We start from the raw sequence: 23,037 nt of genomic DNA, 5'->3' as shown, positions 1-23,037 counted from the left end.
TAGGCCATTTGATCACATCTAAAACTGACGAGTGCAAACACTCGATTCGGCAAGTCTCCTTTGGAGTCTCGTCTGCATTATGACGTTGTGACAGAGTTCATCAAGATTACCCGTGCTGTGTTGTCGGTGCTTCTTTTAGGGTGGGCAAATCAAGCGCTCCTTTTCTCCGACTCATGTCATGGACCACAGGTGTCAAAATCTGGCCCTCCACGTCATTTTATATGGCCCACAAAAGCCTGGAAATAATGTGTGTCGATAAAATACCTTGTTTTGTTTTCTTTACATTCTTACTTTCTTACTAAAGGTATTAGGGGTTTTTTCTAATTTGAAAGAAGAAAAAAATGTGTTCAATATTGCAACAAATATTATATTATCTAACTTTTTTGGTCAAAATCCAAATTAATACTTAAATATCTGCTTAACTTATGATTTCGAAGCAAGTTATCCATCAAATTGTGCACTATAAAAATGAGCAATAGATTTTACTGTAAAATTTCGATATATTTTTACAGCATTTTAATGTACCGTATTTTCCGCACTATTAGGCGCACCTAAAAACCTAAAATTTTCTCAAAAGCTGTCAGTGCGCCTTATAATCAGGGGCGCCTTATATATGGACCAATACTGAGCCACAACCGGTCTCACAACTACGGTAAGCAGCTGCCGATTTCATTTCCCCCGTAGGAGAAGAAGCGCGCGGTGCATGCTGGGATATATGACTGCGCCAGGCCGTGCCGTTTCATTTCCATTTGTGTGTTTATGTAAAGACCCCAAAATGGCTCCTATTGAGAAACATGATTTCAGGAAAGCAGGAATTGTCACTGAACTGCTAGACAACAGCAGCAACACTGACTCCATTAACGACGTCTCGAAATAGTGCAGAGCAATAACAATATATCAATAACTCAACGTTAATCAAACGTTAATGTCACACAACACAACACACAAAATAAACATGTAAAGCTCACTTTATTAAGTTATTCCTCATCCATGAATCCCTAGAATTCTTCTTCTTCAGTGTTCGAATTAAACATGCCACAAGAGGTCTCGCAACTACGGTAAGCAGCCGTCTACCTTATTTTCTCCCGTAGAAGAAGAAGTGTGCTTATTCTTCTACGGTAAGCAGCCGCCTACCTTATTTTCCCTTGTAGAAGAAGAAGCGCGCGGTGCATGTTGGGATACTGCGGGCATACTTGCCAACCCTCCCGGAATCTCCGGGAGACTCCCGAAATTCAGCGCCTCTCCCGAAAAGCTCCCGGAAGAAATTTTCTCCCGAAATTCACGCCCCCTCCAGCTCCATGTGAACATGAGTGGGGACAGCCTGTTTTCACATCCGCTGTCCTGTTATATAAACCGCTTGCCTGCCCAATCACGTTACAACATCTACGGATTTTTTATAAAAAACTGCACACACAAGGAGACGAAGCAGAAGAACGAGGAAGTTATAGCGATGGCGACGCCGTCTGTAATAGAGTGATTCTATGTTGTCTGTTGCCATCTCCTGGTGAATGTTGGCTATAGCGTTATGGGGTTGCTTTTTGATTGGCCAACGATTTACGTGGTGTTGTGCACCTGACGGCAAGTGACTCTCGCCAGTACGGCAAGCAAATGGCAGAACAAAGCTTATTAAAATAGTGAAAGGTAAGTGTTGTTGTTTTTTTTAGTAACCAGCAAGCACAGTAAAGTTAGTAGAACAACTGTGTTTTTATTACTGTGTATTTGATAGGTGCCGTCTGAAATTCAACTATTTCTTTTATTTATATATATAATAAAATAAATATATATAGCTAGAATTAATTGAAAGTCAAGTATTTCATACATATATATGTATATATATATATATATATATATATATATATATTGTAAATATATATATGAAATACTCGAGTTGGTGAATTATACTCGTCCCCTCTTAACCACGCCCCCGCCCAAACCACGCCCCCAACCACGCCTCCTCCCCACCCCCGACCACGCCCCCGACCACGCCCCCCACCTCCCGAAATTGGAGGTCTCAAGGTTGGCAAGTATGGACTGCGGGAGGCGTGCCGTTTCTGTGCAGAGTTTAAACTCAAGGCAATCAGTCACACAGTAGAATACGGGAATAGAGCAGCAGCGAGAGAATTGAACATTAACAGCAGCGACAGAATTTAACATTAACACAGCAACACTGACTCGTTTAATGACGACTTCGACAAGACGGAGCCGCATGTTGAATGCCGTATTCGCCCAACTGTTTGATTTGAACACTGAAGAAGAACAATTTGAGGGATTCGTGGATGAAGAATAACTTAATAAAGTGTGCTTTGCATGTTTATTTTGTGTGTTGTGTTGTGTGACATTATCCTTTGAGCAACGTTGAGTTATTGATATGTTATTTCTTTGTACTATTTCGAGTGCTATTATATTGTTATTGCACTAACGTTTGATTTACCGTAACAGTATCAGTTTTTTACGTGTTTATTGAATCGGGGAAAATAATAAAATAGCTGTTTATTCATTTTGGGAGTGAACGGAGTTATCAGAATGCTGGTTTGTAAACTATTAATAAAGTTTGACTGACCTATCTGACTGTTTTCTTGACATTCCCTTTAGCGCAGCTCCATCTAAAGGATGCATAACGTAACTCTAGCCTCTACTGTAGCATCTATTCTATGCGCCTTATAATTCGGTGTGCCTTATATGTGAACAAAGTTTGAAAATAGGCCATTCATTGAAGGTGTGCCTTATAGTGCTGAAAATATTGTAAGTTGAAAAAAAAAGACCAATGTTTTTTTTTTTTACAGTAAAATACTGTCAACTGAGCAATCAGTTTTTGTTTGTTTTGTTCACTGTAAAATCCACGGTTGATGATTTTATGTTGCCACATTTTATTATGGTAAAAAACTGGGAGCCAAGTTGCTAAAATAAAATGAAACAGGTGGACTGTATTTCTATTTACAATAATATGTTATAAATTAGAAAAAACACCATGTATTTTTACAGTAAAAGTCTGGCAACTAAGATGCCAGGTTTTTTCTGGAAAAAAAAAACACTGGTAAAATCCACACATTTCTTTTACTCTTCACTAAAAAAAATATTTCAATTGACAGGCAAATTCATTAATTATTTACTGTTGCAAGCGGCACTCTAATGGCAGCCATGACTGTGGTTGGGCCCTCAATGAAAACAAGTTTGACACCCTTGTCTTAGACTTACTCTGAGCTCATTGTAAACAAACATAGCGTTGACCTTCTATGCGGTTTCATTTCGCGGGCTATTTGCACCAAACGTTCTGCTGACATTCCGCTAGGAGGAAAAAACATCACACATCAACACATCAAACTTTATCAGCCACTCGAAACACTGATCGCGTACTACGAACGAGACAAGCGGTAGACAATTAATGGATGGATGGATGATACACTTAAAATCCTTTAATTTTCTCAAAACTCAACAGTGAGCCTTATAACCCGGTGCACCTAATGAAAGGAATAATTCTGGTTTTGCTTACCGACCTCAAAGCTATTTTATTTGGTACATGGTGAAATGATAAGTGTGACCAGGAGATGGCAGTCACACACAAGAGATACGTGTAGACTGCAATATGACTCAAGTAAACAACACCAACATTTTATATGTTCCATTAAAAATATAGAACATTACACACGACACTCAAAAATCTATGAGAAATGTTTTAGTATGACTTTGGTAAGCTATGAAGCTGCATCGCTTGATGGATTGTACTGTACTTCAACATTCGAGTATTATTATGGTGTGTGTATAAGGTAATACATATTATCTAGAGTTTTGTTTCGCAACATTATGCAAAAGCAATTTTTCTTACCTTCTGGTACCTGCTGATGTGTATTTGGGATCTGCATAAGTCTTGAAAATGCGCTCGCGTCTGCCTTGTCGGCACGGACCTTTTTGCCACAAAGTTTTGAAGTTTGAGGTGAAAAACATACCTCTTCACTTGTCTTGACTATGTAATTTTTCTTTGTTTATACTCGTGATCGAAATGTTTATGTTGTTATTAATGCCTTATTCTATAGTGATGTCTTCATCATGATGCCTGTAAGGTGTCTTTGGGTGTTTTGAAATACACCAACAAATAAAATGTGTTATTATTATCATTATTTATTTTTTTATTTATTTGTTATAATTATTTTTATTGAAATTCAATGCATGAAAACAACAATAATTGTTTATAATTATTATTGTTATTATTATTATCATTATTATCATAACATTATTATTATTATGTATTGTTTTATTTCTTATCAATATTATTATAACAATGCATGAAAACAACAACAAGTGTTTATTATTATTATTATTATTATTATCATTATTATTATTTTAATATTATTATTATTATTTATTGTTTTATTTATTGTCATTATTATTATTAAAACAATGAATGGAAACAACAATAATTGTTTATCATTATTATTGTATTATTATTAATATTATGAGCACATTTTACTTGAAATGCTATTCCTAGAATTACTTTGGGTTTTTGTTGTTGTTTTTTAATTTGAAGAACTGCAGCTATATAAAACAAAAATACGATAGTTTAACTATATACAGTTAAATTAAATTCAATGTGCTTTTGTTATTTGTATGACTACTTTGTAAATTGTCTTGAAGTTAGTCACCTGAAATGGTTTACACATCACACATGTCCTTAAAGCTCATGGAGAGAATGCCAAGAGTGTGCGAAGCAGTAATCAGAGCAAAGGTTGGCTATTTTGAAGAAACTAGAATATAAAACATGTTTTAAATTAGTTCACCTTTTTTTGTTAAGTACATAACTCCACATGTGTTCATTCATAGTTTTGATGCCTTCAGTGACAATCTACACATTGGATGTTTCAGACTAAGTATTATAAGGGGTCGAAGAAAAATAAGTCAGCAGTTTTTGGGACACAGACATTTTTTTTCCATGGCGTTAGTGAGGATATTTAAAGCAGCATTTTTTTTTGTGCTGGAAGAGGACGATCCAGCTGGTACCTTCTGAAGGTGTGACAGCACAGGTCCCACCAACATAGAATGTGTGTGAGCCTATTACTGTACACATTACTACATACAGTATATATATAAATATATATACATATATATATATATACATATATATATATATATATATATATATATATATATATATATATATATATATATATATATATATATATATATATATATATATATATATATATACACATATTTATACATATATTTATATATATATATATATTTATATATATATATATTTATATATATATATATATATTTATATTATAGGTGTGGGAAATAATCAATTCGAATACAAATCGCGATTCTCACGTTGTGCGATTCACAATCTATTCTCTTTTTTTTTTTAATCGATTTTTAATTATTTTTTATCAATCCAACAAAACAATACACAGCAATACCATAACAATGCAATCCAATTCCAAAACCAAACCTGACCCAGCAACACTCAGAACTGCAATTAACAGAGCAATTGAAAGGAGACACAAACACAACACAAAACAAACCAAAAGTAGTGAAACAAAAATGAATATTACCAACAACAGTATCAATATTAGATATAATTTCAGCATAGCAGTGATTAAAAATCCCTCATTGACATTACAGTGGCTTACACATGCATCGCATCTCATAAGCTTGACACCACACTGTGTCCAATGTTTTCACAGAGATAAAATAAGTCGTATTATTGGGCCATTTAATAGTTAAAACACATTTACATTATTGCAATCAATTGATAAAACATTGTTCTTTAAAATTATAAAAGCTTTTTAAAAAAATCTACTACCCTGCTTGCATGTCAGCAGACTGGGGTAGATCCTGCCGAAATCCTATGTATTGAATGAATACACAATCATTTTGAATCAAAAAATATCGTTTTTGAATCGAGAATCGCGTTGAATGGGAAAAATCGATATATAATCGAATCGCGACCCCAAGAATCGATATTGAATCAAATCGTGGGACACCCAAAGATTCGCAGCCCTAATATGTATATATATATATATATATATATATATATATATATATATATATATATATATATATATATATATATATATATATATATATCATATGTATGATATATATATGATTTTATATATATATATATATATATATATATATATATATATATATATATATATATATATATATATATATATATATACACATATATATATACACACCCGTTTCCATATGAGTTGGGAAATTGTGTTAGATGTAAATATAAATGGAATACAATGATTTGCAAATAATTTTCAACCCATATTTAGTTGAATATACTACAAAGACAACATATTTGATGTTCAAACTGATAAACTTTTTTTTTGCAAATAATCATTAACTTTAGAATTTAATGCCAGCAACAAGTGACAAAGAAGTTGGGAAAGGTGGCAATAAATACTGATAAAGTTGAGGAATGCTCATCAAACACTTATTTGGAACATCCCACAGGTGTGCAGGCTAATTGGGAACAGGTGGGTGCCATGATTGGTTATGAAAACAGCTTCCCAAAAAATGCTCAGAGTACACCCCTTTGTCCACAACTTTGTGAGCAAATAGTCAAACAGTTTAAGAACAACGTTTCTCAAAGTGCAATTGCAAGAAATTTAGGGATTTCAACATCTACAGTCCATAATATCAAAAGATTCTGAGAATCTGGAGAAATCACTCCACGTAAACAATACACATGGCCGGAAACCAACATTGAATGACCGTGACCTTTGATCCCTCAGACTGCACTGTATCAAAAAACCCGACATCAATCTCTAAAAGATATCACCACATGGGCTCAGGAACACTTCAGAAAACCACTGTCACTAAAAACAGTTCGTCGCTACATTTGTAACTGCAAGTTAAAGCTCTACTATGCAAAGCGAAAGCCATTTATCAACAACATCCAGAAACGCCGCCAGCAACTCTGGGCCAGAGATCATCTAAGATGGACTGATGCAAAGTGGAAAAGTGTTCTGTGGTCTGACGAGTCCACATTTCAAATAACTCCACATGTGTTCATTCATAGTTTTGATGCCTTCAGTGACAATCTACACATTGGATGTTTCAGACTAAGTATTATAAGGGGTCGAAGAAAAATAAGTCAGCAGTTTTTGGGACACAGACATTTTTTTTCCATGGCGTTAGTGAGGATATTTAAAGCAGCATTTTTTTTTGTGCTGGAAGAGGACGATCCAGCTGGTACCTTCTGAAGGTGTGACAGCACAGGTCCCACCAACATAGACGTGTTCTGTTCCCTCCTCCCAAATCAGAACCACCTGTTCTGGAGGCAACTCTCCTTCATTCTGGACCTCCATGTAGAAAGTGAGAGTGAGAGAACACTCCTTGTTTGGACTCACGTCAGGGAATCTTACATGAAACGTGGAATCTCACCCTTCCCATACCCTCCTACAACTCGCCTCCCTTCTGGAGCACAAGCCTCAATATTTTTTAATTACGCACAGGAAACTCCTGTTACAAAGGACACTTTCTTAGTGGATCTGCAGGGGGAGGCCATGAGAACTTCCAACTCTCTGTGGCCTCTGCAGTGTGTGGGTGGTACATGTATCGCCTAACAAGCCCAAGAACTTGCCACCCGTAGTTTTGGGTCACTGATGATATTTCCCCAATGCCAAGATGGCTGACTCCATGTAGCCAAAATCCTTTCCACGTTGTACAATATCATTTTATACATTTGGATCAAGATTTTCTCAAGTCAGTACTTTTTCTTTTCAGTCTCGTTTTTTTTTTTTTTTTTTTTTGCTGCGGTGGTCTTTAACTGACAGGAACTCAAGCACTATTTGTTATCTTTAGGCCCAATAAGTCCATCTGGTTTTGGTTTGGCTCTCGGAGATCGCCCCTGGAGATGTGGATGGAGGGGACTAGGAGGTGAGGCGGGGCAGTTCCAGCAGGCCCCCCTCTTTCTCCTCCTAAATTGAATTTCTCACCATTCCGACCCGGGATCGAGCGAAAGCTTGCATCTGGCTTCCAACCCTCGGGCTTCTGAAAAGCCTCGCAAAAAAATATTTGGAAGAAATCAGTATCACCTGTTTTGTCAGGAGTCATCGCTGCATGCTACTATTACTAACCCTTGGCTGTATAGTTGACTTTCATGGGTTATTTATGGTGCAAAACTCATGTAAGCAAGTATGATACATTATTTAAATGCAATATGTAAAAGGTTCTCAAAATGTTAGGTCACTATTAGACTTGATAAAATCAGTTAATATATATATACACATATATATATATATATATATATATATATATATATATATATATATATATATATATATATATATATATATATATATATATATATATATATATATATGTATACATATATATCCATCCATCTATTTACTACCGCTTGTCCAGAAATATGAAAAAATTATCATTCACCGATCTTTCTTTACTGTAAAAAAAAAGGTATAAACCATGAAAATATATATGTGTGTATGTATGTATGTGTGTGTGTGTGTGTATGTGTGTATCCATCCATCCATTTACTACCGCTTGTCCAGAAATATGAAAAAATTATCATTCACCGATCTTTCTTTACTGTAAAAAAAAAAAAGTATAAACCATGAAAATATGAAAATATATATGTGTGTATGTATGTATGTATGTGTGTGTGTGTGTGTGTGTGTGTGTGTACGCGCGCGCGCATACACAATTTAGAAAAATTAATGATTTAGGGTGGTTTGAAAAAATTATGAAAACATTACTGCACTATTTATTGTCTGAACTTACACAAAAGTAATATCAATAACCAACAAAAATGAGTTGAGCATTTCTTTTCATCCGAAAATGAAAATGAAGAAATTAGTTCCATTAAAAATGATTTGCATTTTACAAGCAACAAAACAAAAAGTTATAAGTAATGCAACAAAACCAATATTGTACAGTCACCTTTAACTTTTTCCATTTTTGAAACTTCACCCTTTTGAAAGTTTGCCAATCAATGTCATTTATAAGTATATTTCAAGGGAGAATCATATTAGGGATATTACAAGTGACGTATTTAGGCCTTGGAACCAAAAACACCACTCTCAGCTGGCTGCCAAAAAATAAAATAAAAAGTTTTATTAGGCATTTTGCTGATATTCATACAGTACATAAATGTAACAACATGTCAGTAAAATATCCTGCATTAAAAACTGTTTACCACCTGTTTAGGTCTTGTGACAGCACTCCATCACTATGGGGTTTGATCTTGGACAATATTTATGACAAATTTGTGCTTTGTCTTAAAGATGTGCTTTTGGATTTACACAGAATGAGATATCTTTCGAAAAAGGAATTTAACCTTTGGAACCTCATTATACTATTGGCTAAGTTTTATATTCATAAATGTAAGTTTCTCAATACTCAACCTGTTTTGTGTGCCTTTAAAAAAAGAGTTACAACTTTACTTTAAAACGCTATCTACCTGTGACAACCAAAAAGCTGTGAAAACTATGATGCTACGCTCCAAATTTAAACTATTTACAGAATGTGTGTGAGCCTATTACTGTACACATTACTACATACAGTATATATATAAATATATATACATATATATATATATACATATATATATATATATATATATATATATATATATATATATATATATATATATATATATATATATATATGCATATATATATATATATATATATATATATATATATATATATATATATATATATATATATATATGTATATATATATATATATATATATAAAATATTATTTTTTATTTTATTTTGTTTACATATATTGAATTAACAACCCCCTGGTGCTGTATTGTACTGTACTGTTTTTGTACTTGTTTTAATTGTCCTTGTTCATATGTTCGTTTGTAAAAAGAAAATAAATAAAAACAGATCAGCTAATGTATGATTGATATATATAAAAATAATAATCATATTTCTTAAATAATCATTTTGAAAAACTACATTTAGTACAATAAAACTATTAATTAATATCATTATTTACATTTCAACTAAACATCTCACATACTTTACTGTATATATAAATATATATATATAATTGAGGAATATAAAGTAAATATATTTAATAGTAAAACATCATAAAATATTAAATATATCAATTATATATATATATATATATATATATATATGTATATATACATATACATATATGTATAAATACATACATATCATATATATATTTGTATCATATATATATACATAAATATGATATAAATATATATATGACATGTATGTATTTATACATATATATATATATATATATATATATACATATATACATATATATACACATATATATACATACACATATTTATATACAAACATATATACACACACATATTTATATACACACACATATATATATGCATATATATATATATATATATATATATATACTTTATATATATATATACATACTTAAATTGACATATAAATAATGACATGTGTATAGTTATATTATTTCAGAAATGTGAACAAATTATTATTAACCTATATTTTTTTACTGTAAATGTTTACTGTAAATGTTTGTAAATGTTGAACTTTATAAATAAAGGTGTATGTAAAAAAATACAATTATATTAAAAAGTAGTTACAGGGCAGCCAAATAGAAAAAAAAAGCATATATATATATATATATATATATATATATATATATATATATATATATATATATATATATATATATATATATAGACACACAATATCCTCAGAGTACATTAGCGACCTCTGCTGGTGATTTAAGGAACAGCATGCTTGTTGGTACAATGACTTCCCAGCCAACAACCCTGCGCTGTGATTTGACGGCGGAAAAGCTCGTGCGTGACGTCAGTCAACGCCTCTTGACACCCTTTCTCTTTTTTTGTTTTTATTCTAGTGTTGCACCTGTGCTTGACTGTCAGGACTGAGTGCCAGCGCCTCCCCAGGAGGGGACAACAGCTCTGTGACAAAGGTCCCTGGACACAGCCCTGCCGGGACCCCCAGATGTCCAACCAGGTAGGTCTATGTTTCACTCAAAGGTCAAAGTTTATGCATCTTGACGGTCACATAGTGGTACCTGTTCATTATGTTGATGTGTGTCATGGTGGACTTCTTCCACGCGTCTATTTATAGCGGTGTACAGTAGGACGTCCTTCGTTTTGTCTGCAGGAGAGGCATGGAGGAAAGCTACGAGACTTTTGAAGAAGAGCTAGGACGGTCGAGAGAAGATTTTCCTCCGCGGAAGCCCGTTCGACAACACCCAAGACCAGCTGGTGACACACAACAACACACATTTGTCTATTGTGTAGGAACACTATTGCACGTCTATAAATACCTGGTGTGGCCACAGCTCTGGAGAAATATGACCCCCGTAGTCCTGAGATGGTTGCTGCGTGAATCACTTCACCATCAATAATCAGCTCTCATCACACCTGATGTTTGTGGGACACAGCCTGAAAAAGTAGCAGGCTCCTGGCATCAACACTCGCTTGTTTGGACTTGATTCCACCACGTTCAGGGCCATTTGGATCAGACCTGGGAAAATTAAGGCCTGGTGGCCGCATGCAATCTGCCCGCCTTACATTCCCAAATCATTGTTTTAGATCTTTGTGGAGTTTGCATGTTCTCCCCGTGAATGCGTGGGTTCCTTCTGGGTACTCCGGCTTCCTCCCACCTCCAAAGACATGCACCTGGGGATAGTTTGATTGGCAACACTAAATTGGCCCTAGTGTGTGAATGTGAGTGTGAATGTTGTCTGTCTGTCTGTGTTGGCCCTGTGATGAGGTGGCGACTTGTCCAGGGTGTACCCCGCCCACCGCCCGAATGCAGCTGATATAGGCTCCAGCACCCCCCGCGACCCCGAAAGGGACAAGCAGTAGGAAATGGATGGATGCATCTTTAAGATGGAAACTGTAGCTGCCTTTATGATGTGCTATGATGTTTTATAATGACCGTAAGTCTTGAACTACCGTATAGAAAGTATTTCATAGGTTGGAATCTGCGCTTTTCCATGATATATTAGTTACTATTAGTTACTATGGTAATTTAATTAGTTACAATGCTAATTTGATTAGTTACTATGGTAATGTAAGTCACAGCAGCTCCCACGAGGCACCAAGCAGTGTGGGTGGGGAGCGTTTCCACACAGGGTTTCCAGAGCGGCCAGCCTGAAATGCGGGTGCCAGGGACAAACACAGAAGGAGATTTTTACAACAAAGTTGTAAAGCTTAGTGATGTATCAGACTGTAGGTATTTTGTTTTGTTTTTTTTACCCTTCGCATTTATATTTCACTGTTTTTGTTGCGTTTCGCTTGATTGTAAAATATGTCGGCAATATGTTGTCAATATTCAGTGTTTTATCCTTCATAGTTAATATTGTAAATCCCACATTCTTTATTTTCGTGTACATTCTGGGTGTCTCATTCAGCAAAAAATGTAAAATTCCATTCCGTTTTTTAAGGCGTACTGTCATTACGTTATTAGCATTCAATCAGACATTATTGTGAGGTTTTGTATTAGTGTTCCTAAAAATCAGATATACCGGCCCCCAGACACGTTTTTTTCTCTCAATTTGGCCTCCCGAGGCAAAATAATTGCCCAGGCCTGATGTAGAGTAGTCAATAATAGTGACATTTGGAGCCTTGGAAGGTTGAATTCAATTAAAATGGGGACAAAAAAAGGTTCATTGAGTTTCTCAAACAATGAATGGTTCTCAAACTTTTTTCCACCAAGTACCACCTCAGAAAACCCTTGGCTCAAAGTACCGCCATAAAGTAAGTAAGTAAGTAAAAAAATGTTATTCATAAAGTGATTGTAACAGACAAAATCACAAAAAGTTGTACAAAACATTGGTGGATTAAAACAACAATTCAATTAAAACAACATCGTAAAAAGGATTTTAAAAAGTGAATTAAAAACATTAGTTTAAAAAGTGCAGTAACTAAATGATAAGTCTTCAAATGTTTCTTAAAAGTGTCATCACAGTCAAGATCACAGAGGGACTGGTGCAAGTTGTTCCAGAGTCTGGGAGCTATAGTTTGGAATGCCAGGTGTCCACGGGTTTTAAAATTGGGTTTTGGGAATCTTTAGGAGACCCTGGCCTGAAGACCGCAGGCTGCGCCCTGAAGCGTAATGACCAGAATTATGATACAGTAGCGTAGTACTCCTAAGTATTCATTAAAAACAATGGCACTGGTTTTATTAAACAATTGTCTTGGCCCTGTGATGAGGTGGCGACTTGTCCAGGGTGTTCACCACCTTCCGCCCGATTGTAGCTGAGATAGGCGCCAGCGCCCCCCGCCATCCCAAAAACGGAATGAGCGGTAGACAATGGATGGGTTGAATGTATTTTATAGTGTCGGTCACTAGAACATTAAACACAGTTTTAACAGTAACACTTTAAGTGTAGGGAAATAAAACACTGTACTTTGACAAAGTGATTAAGGGTTTTCTCAAGACCAATATTTTAGTACAGGTACCAAAATATATTTTGATACTTTTCGATACTTTTCTAAATAAAGGGGACCACAAAAAAATGGCAAACATTCACTTCACTTAAAAAAAAAATATTAGGGTACATTAAACATAAATAGTGATCATACTAGACAACTTGTCTTTTAGTAGTAAGTAAACAAACAAAGGCTCCTAATTAGTCTGCTGACGTATGCAGTAACATATTGTGTCATTTATCCATCCATCCATTTTCTACCGCTTATTCCCTTTCGGGGTCGCGGGGGGCGCTGGCGCCTATCTCAGCTACAATCGGGCGGAAGGCAGGGTACACCCTGGACAAGTCGCCACCTCATCGCAGGGCCAACATAGATAGACAGACAACATTCACACTCACATTCACACACTAGGGCCAATTTAGTGTTGCCAATCAACCTATCCCCAGGTGCATGTCTTTGGAAGTGGGAGGAAGCCGGAGTACCCGGAGGGAACCCACGCGTTCACGGGGAGAACATGCAAACTCCACACAGAAAGATCCCGAGCCTGGATTTGAACCCAGGACTGCAGGAACTTCGTATTGTGAGGCAGACGCACTAACCCCTCTGCCACCGTGAAGCCCTGTGTCATTTATCATTCTATTATTTTGTCAACATTATAAAGGACAAACTGTAAAAATGGATTATTAATCTACTTCTTCATGTACTGTTCATATCTGCTTACTTTCTCTTTTAAAAGGTTCTATCTACACTTCTGTTAAAATGTAATAATCACTTATTTTTCTGTTGTTTGGATACTTTACATTTGTTTTGGATGATACCACAAAGTTGGGTATCGATCCAATACCAAGTAGTTACAGTATCATACATTTATCATATTTAAAGACCTCATTTTCCCATGGACGTATTTCTTGAGTTCATAATCATATGATATTTTGTGACTATAAAAAATATTGATTTTAATTATAGTAGTATCGACTAGATACACTCTTGTACTTGGTATCATTACAGTGGATGTCAGGTGTAGATCCACCCATGGTGTTTGTTTACATTGTGACGCCGGTGAGCTATTGTATCCTCCTACGGTGTGTAGTGAAGCATGTTTAGCTATTCCTCGTCCTGCAGTGATGATACTTGTAAGAAACTCACTTTATTTGTTGCCATGGAGGCGAGGATTAGTGATTTGGAAGTAGCTGCAACACTGCCAACTGCGGATGGACGTTAACCACTAACTAGCTAGCCATGTCTTAAAGCACCTCTTCCTGAGGGCGTTTCAGTGTTATAACTTCACCTTTATTGTTAGTTTTTAAGGCAAATTGCATCCATTCTCCCTTTTCTGTCAACACACTGCGTCTGCTTCTGTGTGTGTGCGCTGCCGAACATGCTAATGTGCTCGTAAAACGACGTGACGACGACGCACTGTCGTACCTGTAAAAAAAAAAAATAAGGAACGGGTACTTTTCAAACAGAGTATAGTACCGTTTTTGATTCATTACTACCGCGATACTATACTAGTACCAGTGTACCATACAACCCGAGAAGTGATACTTTAACATACCACTAGATGAAGCCTGCATACCACGAGTGTTACACGTCAGTTTGAGACTTACTGGTCCAAAAGATAAAGTCTGCTTTTTCGCAATGTCATCGCAGAAAGGTACCACTGATGACAAAGAGGAAGAGTGTGACAATAATCATAGACGCGGGAATGTACCTAAAAAATCTTTATCATTGTATTTGATCCATCACTCTGTGTGGTGTTTATCGACACAGCAGAGATACTACCATGCGCTAGCAGTCGAAAGTTTGGATACAATGTCCCATTTAAAGGCCTACTGAAATTAGATTTTCTTATTTAAACGGGGATAGCAGGTCCATTCTATGTGTCATACTTGATCATTTCGCGATATTGCCATATTTTTGCTGAAAGGATTTAGTAGAGAACATCGACAATAAAGTTCGCAACTTTTGGTGCTGATAAAAAAGTCTTGCCTGTACCGGAAGTCACAGACGATAACGTCACCAGTGTGAGGGCTCCTCACATCCTCACATTGTTTTTAATGGGAGCCTCCAGCAGCAAGAGCTATTCGGACCGAGAAAACGACAATTTCCCCATTATTTTGATTGAGGATGAAAGATTCGTGGATGATGATATTGATAGCGAAGGACTAGAAAAAAATTAAATAAAAAAATAACAAATAATGTTTAAAAAAAAGGCGATTGCATTGGGACGGATTCAGATGTTTTTAGACACATTTACTAGGATAATTCTGGGAAATTCCTTATCTTTCTATTGTGTTGCTAGTGTTTTAGTGACATTAAATAGTACCTGATAGTCGGAAGGGTTTGTCCACAAGTGTCTTGACGCCAGTCTCTGAAGGAAGTCGACGGCAGCTGCATGGACGGCGCAAGCTCACAATTTTCTCACCGAATCGTGCCGGTTGACAAGTGGTTGGGAACCATGTTCGCTTGACCGCTGTGATCCATAGTAAAGCTTCACCTTCAGGAATTTTAAACAAGGAATCACCGTGTGTTTGTGTGGCTAAAGGCTAAAGCTTCCCAACTCCATCTTTCTACTTTGACTTCTACATTATTAATTGAACAAACTACAAAAGATTCAGCAACACAGATGTCCAAAATACTGTTTTATTGCGCCATGAAAAGAGACGACTTTGAGCCGCAAATAGTGCTGCGCTAATATTTCCTGACAGTCCGTGACGTCACGCGCACGCGTCATCATTCCGCGACGTTTTCAAAAAGAAACTCCGCGGGAAAATTTAAAATTGTGATTTAGTAAACTAAACCGGCCGTATTGGCATGTGTTGCAATGTTAATATTTCATCATTGATATACAAACCATCAGACTGCGTGGTCGGTAGTAGTGGGTTTCAGTAGGCCTTTAATCTCATGTAGCGGACATATTTACAGTATATATTTATTATAAGAGATGAACAAACAGCCTTTTACCACTCAAAAGGGAGAGTCATATTACTCAGTTTTAACTGTATTGGTCAAACTATCAAATCTGGAAGAGTTATTCACTTTATATTTATTATTTCCTATGAAGAAAAATGGGAAATATCTTAAAGCTCCACATGCGTTAACTTTGGAGGTTCATCCATAAAAAAGGATTCAACACAAATATAAAATAAAAAATGGTAAAATTATATATTCATTCTTAGTACACATAATTATGTAATATATCTGAGGAATATAGAGTAAATACAAATATTTAATATTAAATGATAAAATATTAAATATATTTTTCCATCCATCTTCTTCCACTTATCTTAGGTCAGGTTTCGGGGGGCAGCAGCCTAAGCAGGGAAGCCCAGACTTTCCTCTCCTCAGCCACTTTGTCCAGCACTTCCCAGGGGATCCCGAGGGGTTCCCAGGCCAGCCGGTAGACATAGTCTTCCCAACGTGTCCTGGGTCTTCCCTGTGGCCTTCTACCCGTCAGGCGTGCCCTGAACACCTGCCTAGGGAGGCGTTTGTTAATAAATATAATTGTTTATATACATATATACTTACTGTATATACAGTCCTTCATTGTCACATTTCATTTTACTTTTCATCTCAATTTAAAAATATGATATATTTAATATTTATATATAAATATAATATAAATATATTTATATATAGATATTGATGTATCTAATATTTTGTGATATATCAATATTAAAAATTGTATTTACTTTATATTCCTCAGATTATATATATATATAGTATACTATATGAAAAGTTTAGTTTAACTATAAATATGCTTAACTGTACTAAATGTAGATTTAGTACAGGTATTAAAAATATCAATTATATGTTTTAATAAATATGACATTTTATCTATATTTTATTATGTTTTAAATAAATAAATGACATTTGAGAATGAAGGACAATATCATATATGTATACAGGTACGGGTCATATTATTAGAATATCATGAAAAAGTTGATTTATTTCATTAATTCCATTTAGAAAGTCAAACTTGTAGAATGTATACATTCATTCCAAACAGACTGATACATTTCAAGTGTTTTTTGCCAAAAAGGAGATGATTATAGCTGACAACCAATGAAAACCCTAAATTCAACATCTCAGAAAATTAGAATATGGTGAAAAGGTCAGATATTGAAGACACCTAGTGCCACACTCTAATTAGCTAACTTACTCAAAACACCTGGAAATGCCTTTAAATGGTCTCTCGTTTTGATTCTGTATGACACACAATCATGGGGAAGACTGCTGACTTGACAACTGTCCAAAAGATGACCATTGAAACTTTAAAGAAGGAGGGCAAAACACAAAAGGTCATTGCCAAAGAGGTTGGATGTTCCCAGAGCTCTGTGTCCAAGCACATTAATAGAGAGGCGAAGGGAAGACAAAGATGTGGTAGGAAAAAGTGTACAAGCAAGAGGGATAACCGCGCCCTGGAGAGGATTGTCAAACAAAACCGATTCAAAAATGTGGGGGAGATCCATAAAGAGTGGACTACAGCTGGAGTCAGTGCTTCAAGAACCACCACGCACCGACGTATGCAAGATATGGGCTTCAGCTGTCGCATTCCTTGTGTAAAGCCACTCTTGAATAATAGACAACATCAAAAGCGTCTCGCCTGGGCTCAAGACAAAAAGGACTGGACTGCTGCTTTGTGGTCCAAAGTTATGTTTTCAGATGAAAGTAAATGTTGTATCTCCTTTGGAAATCAATGTCCCAGAGTCTGGAGGAAGACAGGAGAAGCACAGAATCCACGTTGCCTGAAGTCCAGTGTCAAATTTCCACAATCGGTAATGGTCTGGGGTGCCATGTCATCTGCTGGTGTTGGTCCACTGTGTTTCCTGAGGTCTAGGGTCAATGCAGCAGTCTACCAGGAAGTTTTAGAACACTTTATGCTGCCTGCCGCAGACCAATTTTATGGAGGTGAAGATTTCATTTTCCAAAATGACTTGGCACCTGCACACAGTGCCAAATCTACCAGTACCTGGTTTAAGGACCATGGTATCCCTGTTCTTGATTGGCCTGCAAACTCACCTGACCTTAACCCCATAGAAAACCTATGGGGTATTGTGAAGCGGAAGATGCGAGATGCGAGATGCAAGACCCAACAATGCTGAAGAGCTGAAGGCCACTATTAAAGCAACCTGGGTTCTCATAACACCTGAGGAGTGCAACAGACTGGTCGACTCCATGCCACGCCGTATTGCTGCAGCAATTCAGGCAAAAGGAGCTGCAACTAAGTATTGATTGCCTAACATGCTGAAACTTTCCATGTTCATACTTTTCAGTTGGCCCACATTTCTAAAAAATATTTTTTGGTACTAGTCGTAACTAATATTCTAATTTTCTGAGATACTGAATTTGGGATTTTCAGTAATTGTCAGTACTAATCATCAAAATTTAAAGAAATAAACATTTCAAATATATCACTATGTGTGTAATGAATTGATATGTAAGTTTCACGTTCTGAATATAATTACTGAAATAAATCAACTTTTTCATAATATTCTAATAATATGAACAGCACCTATATATATATATATATATATACATATATATATATATATATATACATATATATATATATATATATACATATATATATATATATATATACATATATATATATATATATATATATATATATATATACATATATATATATATATATATATATACATATATATATATATATATATATATATACATATATATATATACATATATATATATATATGTATATATATATATATATATATATATATATATGTATATATATATGTATATATATATATATATGGACGGTGTGGCGCAGTGGTAGAGTGGCCGTGCGCAACCCGAGGGTCCCTGGTTCAATCCCCACCTAGTACCAACCTCGTCACGTCCGTCGTGTCCTGAGCAAGACACTTCACCCTTGCTCCTGATGGGTGCTGGTTAGCGCCTTGCATGGCAGCTCCCCCCATCAGTGTGTGAATGTATGTGTGAATGGTTAAATGTGGAAGTAGTGTCAAAGCGCTTTGAGTATCTTGAAGGTAGAAAAGCACTATACAAGTACAACCCATTTATCATTTATATATATATATATATATATATATATATATATATATAATGGGTTATAATGGGTTGTACTTGTATAGCGCTTTTCTACCTTCAAGGTACTCAAAGCGCTTTGACACTACTTCCACATTTACCCATTCACACACACATTCACACACTGATGGAGGGAGCTGCCATGCAAGGCGCTAACCATCAGGAGCAAGGGTGAAGTGTCTTGCTCAGGACACAACGGACATGACGAGGTTGGTTCCAGGTGGGATTTGAACCAGTGACCCTCGGGTTGCGCACGGCCACTTTCCCACTGCGCCACGCCGTCCCTAATATATATATATATATATATATATATATACATATATTATATATATATATTTATGAATGATATTGTCCTTCATTCTCAAATGTCATTTATTTAAAAAAATAATAAAATATAGATCAAATGAATTTTATCTATATTTAATATTTTATGATATTAATTATAAATATTTCTATTTATGTTCCTCCGATACATTACATAATTATATATATTAAGAAGAAATACATCATTTTACTATTTTGTGTGCATTACATATTGTGTTTAATCCTTGTTTATGGAGGAAGATAATATGTATCATTATGTATGTTGTTTTTTACATAAACATTTTTTTTATCTGTAGTTTATTTAATTTAAAAAATGCTTTCTTTAATTATTATTCATGACTCTGTCATTCCAGAAATGTACATCAGCAGGAAAGTTAGAGAGGTTTGTATAGATAAACAAACATAACTGATATGTTTCACATAACATTTACTTATTTCTTCATCGTATGTTATGTTTGATGCAGGAAATGTCTGCAGCTCCTCAGCAACCAAAAATAGAGCCAAAGACCTTACCGAGGGAACCGAGCGCTCCCAAGAAACGTGGGTCAATTTTTTCTGAATTGGCCTTTTTTAAACAAAGCAAAACAGATGACGCATTTGTTTCTTTTCTCCCTTCAGTTCCTTTACATAAAAGCACATCCATGCAGAATGTGAGCCAGAGTGAAACACCGTGGGAAAACGTCACACTCAACCGCTGTCTGTTTGTGGCCATCACCATCCTGGTGCTCACTTCAGGGATGCAGAGACTTCACGGTGAGAACACTTGTTACACTTACAGTATATTCTCAAGAGATATAGTATAGAACAGGGGTGTCAAACTTGTTTTCAATGAGAGCCACGTTCCAGCTATGGCTGCCAGCAGAGGGCCACTCGTACCAGGAATAATATATGAGTTTGCCTATGCAGCGGATTATTATACAAACCCCAAAACCAGTAAATTTGGCACATTGTGTTAATTGTAAATAAAAACAGAATACAATGATTTGCAAATCCTTATCAACCTATATTTAATTAAATAGACTGCAAAGACAAGATACTTAACGTTCAAACTGGTAAACTGTTATTTTTTGCAAATATTAGCTTATTTAGAATTTGATGCCTGTAACATGCTTCATAAAACTGGCACTAGTGGCAAAAAAGACTGAGAAAGTTGAGGGAATGCTCATCAAACACTTATTTGGAACATCCCACATTTGAACAGGCTAATTTAATTGGGAACAGATGGGTGCCATGGTTGGGTAAATGAGCAGCTTCCATGAAATGCTCAGTCATTCACAAACAAGGATGAGGCGAGGGTCACCACTTTGTGAATAAATGCGTGAGCAAATTGTCCAACAATTTAAGAACATTTCTCAACCAGGATTTTAGGGATTTCACAATCTACGATCCGTAATATCATCAAAAGTTTCAGAAAATCTCGAGAAATCGCTGCACGTAAGCGGCAAGTCCGTGACCGTCGATCCCTCAGGCGGTACTGCATCAAAAAGTGAAATGAGTGTGTAAAGGATATCACCAAATGGGCTCAGGAACACTTCATATAACCACTGTCAGTAACTACAGTTAGTCGCTACATCTGTAAGTGCACGTTAAGACTCTAGTAGGCAAAACGAAAGCCATTTATCAACAACACCCAGAAACGCCGGGTCAACATTTCATATTGTTTTTTGGAAACTATGGACGTTGTATCCTCCGCAACAGAGAGGAAAAGAACCCTCTGCATTGTTAAAGGCGCAAAGTTCAAAAGCCGACATCTGTAATGGTGTGGGGGTGTATCAGTGCCCAAGGCATGGGTAACTTACACATCTGTGAAGCCACCATTAATGCTTAAAGGTTTTGGAGCAACATATGTTGCCATTCAAGCAAAGTTATCACGGACGTCTGCTTACATTCTGTTTTTCTTTACAATTTACACAACATGTTAACTTCACTGGTTTTGGGTTTTGGGCATTGATTTTTTTTTTTATGACTTTGCAACATTTAAAAAACAACGCTCCACATTGTAATTAGCGGGTATTTATTGTCTGTGGGATTAAAAAAATAAGTTTTAGTGTATTTTGGAATAAAAAAAATGTACATTACAAAATGTAGAAAAGGTGAAGCGCTGTGAATACTTTCCCGATGTGCTGTACATTAAAAATAGGTGTCTGCATGGTCTTGTAACAGAGGCTCTGCGTGGTCGGGAGGGCACGGAAGAGGAGGAAAAGGTGGAATTGACTGAGGGACATCCATCCTCATTACCACACAGAGGAAAACCACCACAGGTATAGTAAAAAAAGGATTTGGTGTTCAGTATCCCTGCTCATTAAAAAAAACATACTTATTGTTTGTAGCATGAGACAACGCTATGGGAAGTTTTTTTTTGGTGGCTGCCAGACCTTGACAATGATGTTGGGAAACGACAGGAGAGGAAGGGAGGTCTCCGAAACAAACCAGTCCCAGACAAAAAACTCATGAAACATCGAGAGGGGACATTAAAGAGCAGAAGAGCCAACAAAAGCAAACGTCAACAGGCTAAAGACAAGAGCAAAATGGAAGAATTGAAGACACCGGAGGAGGAAAAAGAGGAGGTACCTGACACTAAGACACGGGAAAAGAAAAAAGCGACTCAAAAAGGATGATTTGTCTTTCTTGGTGTCGACAAATTGTTGCGGTATTGCCCACAACTTCTTATGAATATAGCTTAAGTAATGGAATTAAAAGCTCCAAAATGTGCCCTTCTGTTTTTGTGCCGAACTAAGTTACCACAACCATTAACAATTTATTTACACATACAGTAACTATACTTAAAAGTTTTAAGCCTGTGGACACAGATTTTAAAACGCAGTTTCTATTCATTCTTTCTACAAACCCCAAAACCAGTTAAGTTGGCATGTTGTGTAAATGGTAAATAAAAACAGAATACAATCATTTGCAAATCCTTTTCAACCTAAATCCAATTGAATAGACTGCAAAGACAAGATGTTAACGTTCAAACTGAGAAACGTTATGTTTTGCAAATATTAGCTCATTTAGAATTTGATGCCGGCAACATGTTTCAAAAAAGCTGGCACAAGTGGCAAAAAAGACTGAGAAAGTTAAGGATTACTCATCAAACACTTATTTGGAACATCCCACAGGTGAACAGGCTAACTGGGAACAGGTGGGTGCCATGATTAGGTACAAGAGCAGCTTCCATGAAATGCTCAGTCGTTCAGAAACAAGAA

The 23,037-nt window shown here is 35.8% G+C and overlaps 1 protein-coding gene across 4 annotated transcripts; it reads left to right on the top strand.

Moving 5' to 3' along the window:
- The first annotated feature begins 10,841 nt into the window (after positions 1-10,841).
- LOC133568361 (uncharacterized) lies at positions 10,842-22,546 on the top strand. 4 transcript variants are annotated; one of them, XM_061920246.1, is made up of 8 exons: positions 10,842-11,000; positions 11,154-11,257; positions 16,724-16,832; positions 20,188-20,216; positions 20,299-20,374; positions 20,453-20,587; positions 21,998-22,095; positions 22,165-22,546. In XM_061920246.1, exons 4-8 carry the CDS (start codon positions 20,190-20,192, stop codon positions 22,450-22,452), a joined length of 624 nt encoding a protein of 207 aa, XP_061776230.1. In that variant the 5' UTR covers positions 10,842-11,000; positions 11,154-11,257; positions 16,724-16,832; positions 20,188-20,189; the 3' UTR covers positions 22,453-22,546. The 4 variants fall into 4 exon arrangements, 3 of the variants coding, with proteins under 3 accessions (XP_061776230.1, XP_061776228.1, XP_061776229.1); XR_009809580.1 differs by lacking the exon at positions 16,724-16,832 and having other exon boundaries at positions 21,975-22,095; XM_061920244.1 differs by lacking the exon at positions 16,724-16,832.
- The last annotated feature ends 491 nt before the right edge of the window (positions 22,547-23,037 follow it).

Source organism: Nerophis ophidion, linkage group LG14, assembly GCF_033978795.1.
Source record: "Nerophis ophidion isolate RoL-2023_Sa linkage group LG14, RoL_Noph_v1.0, whole genome shotgun sequence".
In the NCBI taxonomy this organism is placed as follows: Eukaryota; Metazoa; Chordata; class Actinopteri; order Syngnathiformes; family Syngnathidae; genus Nerophis; species Nerophis ophidion.
This window is presented reverse-complemented; position numbering and strand designations above follow the sequence as displayed.

Excerpts from the sequence above, each read along its gene's own strand:
- LOC133568361 (XM_061920244.1), top strand. The coding sequence starts at position 11,161 with ATGGAGGAAAGCTACGAGACTTTTGAAGAAGAGCTAGGACGGTCGAGA. Across the intron at positions 20,588-21,997 it reads AGGGATGCAGAGACTTCACG|AGGCTCTGCGTGGTCGGGAG; the intron begins GTGAGAACACTT and ends GTCTTGTAACAG. Across the intron at positions 22,096-22,164 it reads ACAGAGGAAAACCACCACAG|CATGAGACAACGCTATGGGA; the intron begins GTATAGTAAAAA and ends TATTGTTTGTAG.